The sequence below is a fragment of the Chaetura pelagica genome, unplaced genomic scaffold, assembly GCF_000747805.2.
Source record: "Chaetura pelagica isolate M959 unplaced genomic scaffold, ChaPel_1.0 scaffold31, whole genome shotgun sequence".
Lineage (NCBI taxonomy): Eukaryota > Metazoa > Chordata > Aves > Apodiformes > Apodidae > Chaetura > Chaetura pelagica.
In genome coordinates, this window is record NW_009952481.1 from 2229523 (window position 1) to 2231786 (window position 2264).

General features: G+C 45.0%; 1 protein-coding gene across 1 annotated transcript in view; it reads left to right on the top strand.

Moving 5' to 3' along the window:
• Positions 1-281: 281 nt before the first annotated feature.
• RANBP3L (RAN binding protein 3-like) overlaps positions 282-2264 on the top strand; it is a 42107-nt gene continuing 40124 nt past the window's right edge. Inside the window, exon 1 of the mRNA XM_010008755.1 lies at positions 282-364. Within this exon, the coding sequence (XP_010007057.1) occupies positions 282-364 (83 nt within the window). The remainder of the gene's footprint in view (positions 365-2264) is intronic.

Genomic DNA, 2264 nt, shown 5'->3' on the forward strand with positions numbered 1-2264 from the left:
ATAAGGGATTCTGCATGCAGCATTTGAGATGCACAGGGCTGGGGTTCGGAGGAGATAAAGGATTTTTAGATGCACGGACAACTTAATCTTTATTCTGAACCTTTATCAACAAAAATGGTATCATTAAAGGGCAGCCAGTGTGTTTTGGAAGAGCCAGCTTGTCCTTTTCTCTCACAAATATTGCTGTGATGATGCCCTGTGAGGACAATAAGGAGAAACACAACATATTTTAGGAGTTTCAGAATGATGGTAATGCACATACTGAAAAAGGTAAAGGGAAGATGGTGCTGACTTCAAAATCAGTTAGTATTGATATTCCAAGTCCAGTTACCCTGTCATCTGCACAGTATCTAGGAAAAGATAGGTGAGTGGCTTTTTCTTAAGAAATAGATGGATAGAGAAATACAATATAGTGTTTCAGTGCTGACAAGTTAAGAGATTAAAAGTGCTTAATGGTATTTCTCTTTGCCTTTTCTTTTTCAAAAGAAGGGTTGCTAATTTGCTTGGGATATTTGTGCCTCATTAGTTCCAGGAGATGCTCTGTGTTGGATTTTGTCCTCACCAGCAAGGAAGGGCTGGTGAGGGATCTTAAGCTCAAGGGCAGCCTAGGTTGTATTGACCATGAAATGGTGGAGTTTAAGATCCTTAGGGAAGCAAGGAGGGCTCACAGCAAACTTACTACTCTTGACTTCAGATGGGCAGATTTCAGCCTCTTCAGGGATCTGCTCAAGAGAGTGTCTTGGGATAACATCCTGGAGGGTAGAAGGTGGCAGAGCAACTGACATCATCTACCTGGATTTGTGCAAGGCATTTGACACTGTCCCACATGACATCCTGGTCTCCAAACTGACAAGACATGGATTTGACAGATGGATCACTCAGTGGATAAGTAGATTGGCTGGATGGCTGCACCACCCAGAGAATTGTGGTCAATGGCTCGGTGTCCAAGTGGAGGCAGGTGACAAGTGGTGTTCCTCAGGGGTCAGTACTGGGACCAATGCTGTTTAATACCTTTGCTGGAGATATGAAAAGTAGGATTGAGTGTATTCTCAGCAGGTTTGCTGACAATACCAAGCTGTGTGGTGTGGTTGACACCCAAGAGGGAAGGGATGCCCTCCAGAGGCACCTTGACAGGCTGGAGAGATGAGCCAGCACCAACCTCATGAAATCCAGCAAGGCCAAGTGCAAGGTCCTGCACCTGCTTCAGTGCAACCCCAGGCACAGATACAGGCTGGGGGGAGAGTGGCTGGAGAGCAGCCCTGAGGAGAAGGACTTGGAGTGGTAGTTGATGAGAAGCTCGACATGAGCCACCAGTGTGTGCTGGAGTCCAGAGAACCAAACACATTCTGGGCTGCATCAAAGAAGTGTGTCCAGCAGGGCCAGGGAGGTGATTCTGCCCCTCTGCTCTGCTCTGGTCAGACCCCACCTGGAGTACTTTGTAGAGTTCTGGACCCCTCAACACAGGAAAGACATGGAGCTGCTGGAGAGAGTCCAGAGAAGGGCCATGAAGATGATCAAAGGGCTGGAGCACTTCTGCTATGAGAACAGGCAGAGGGAGTTGGGGCTGTTCTGCCTGGATAAGAGAAGGCTCCAGGGAGACCTTATAGCACCTTCCAGTACTTGAAAGGGCCTACAAAAAAGCTGGGGAGGGGCTTTTCACCAGAGAAGATAGTGATAGGACATGGGGTAATGGTTTTAAACTGAGAGAGAAGAGATTTAGGTTAGATATGAGGAAGAAACTCTTCACTATAAGGGTGGTGAGGAACTGGAATGGGTTGCCCAGGGAAGGTGTTGATGCCCCATCCCTGGAGGTTTTAAGACCAGGTTGTACAAGGTTTTGTGCAACCTGATCTAGTGGTAGGGTTCCCTGCTCATGGCAGGGGGATTGGAACTAGATTATCTTTAAGGTCCTTTCCAACCTTAATGATTCTATGAATGTTGGTGTAATTGAAGAATTTAACAATAATTTAAATTCAATCAGGTGCTTACTGCCCTTCTGAGGTTTCAGGGGAGTGTTAGTGCCATTCTTCTGCTCCACATTAAGTGACTGATGCTTTAAAACTGCAATAAAATCTTTTTGGCGTAAGTACTCAAACACACAGCTTCATTAAACTCAATTTACATGCTAAACTATAGCAAACATGGCAGCCAGATCTACTAATTTCTAAGAAAAGATTTTTTTCATATTTGTTTTTAATTATCTATCAAGGTGTAACTATTGACATTTATCTACAAAAAATAAAACGCAGAGAGACTCAACAGCA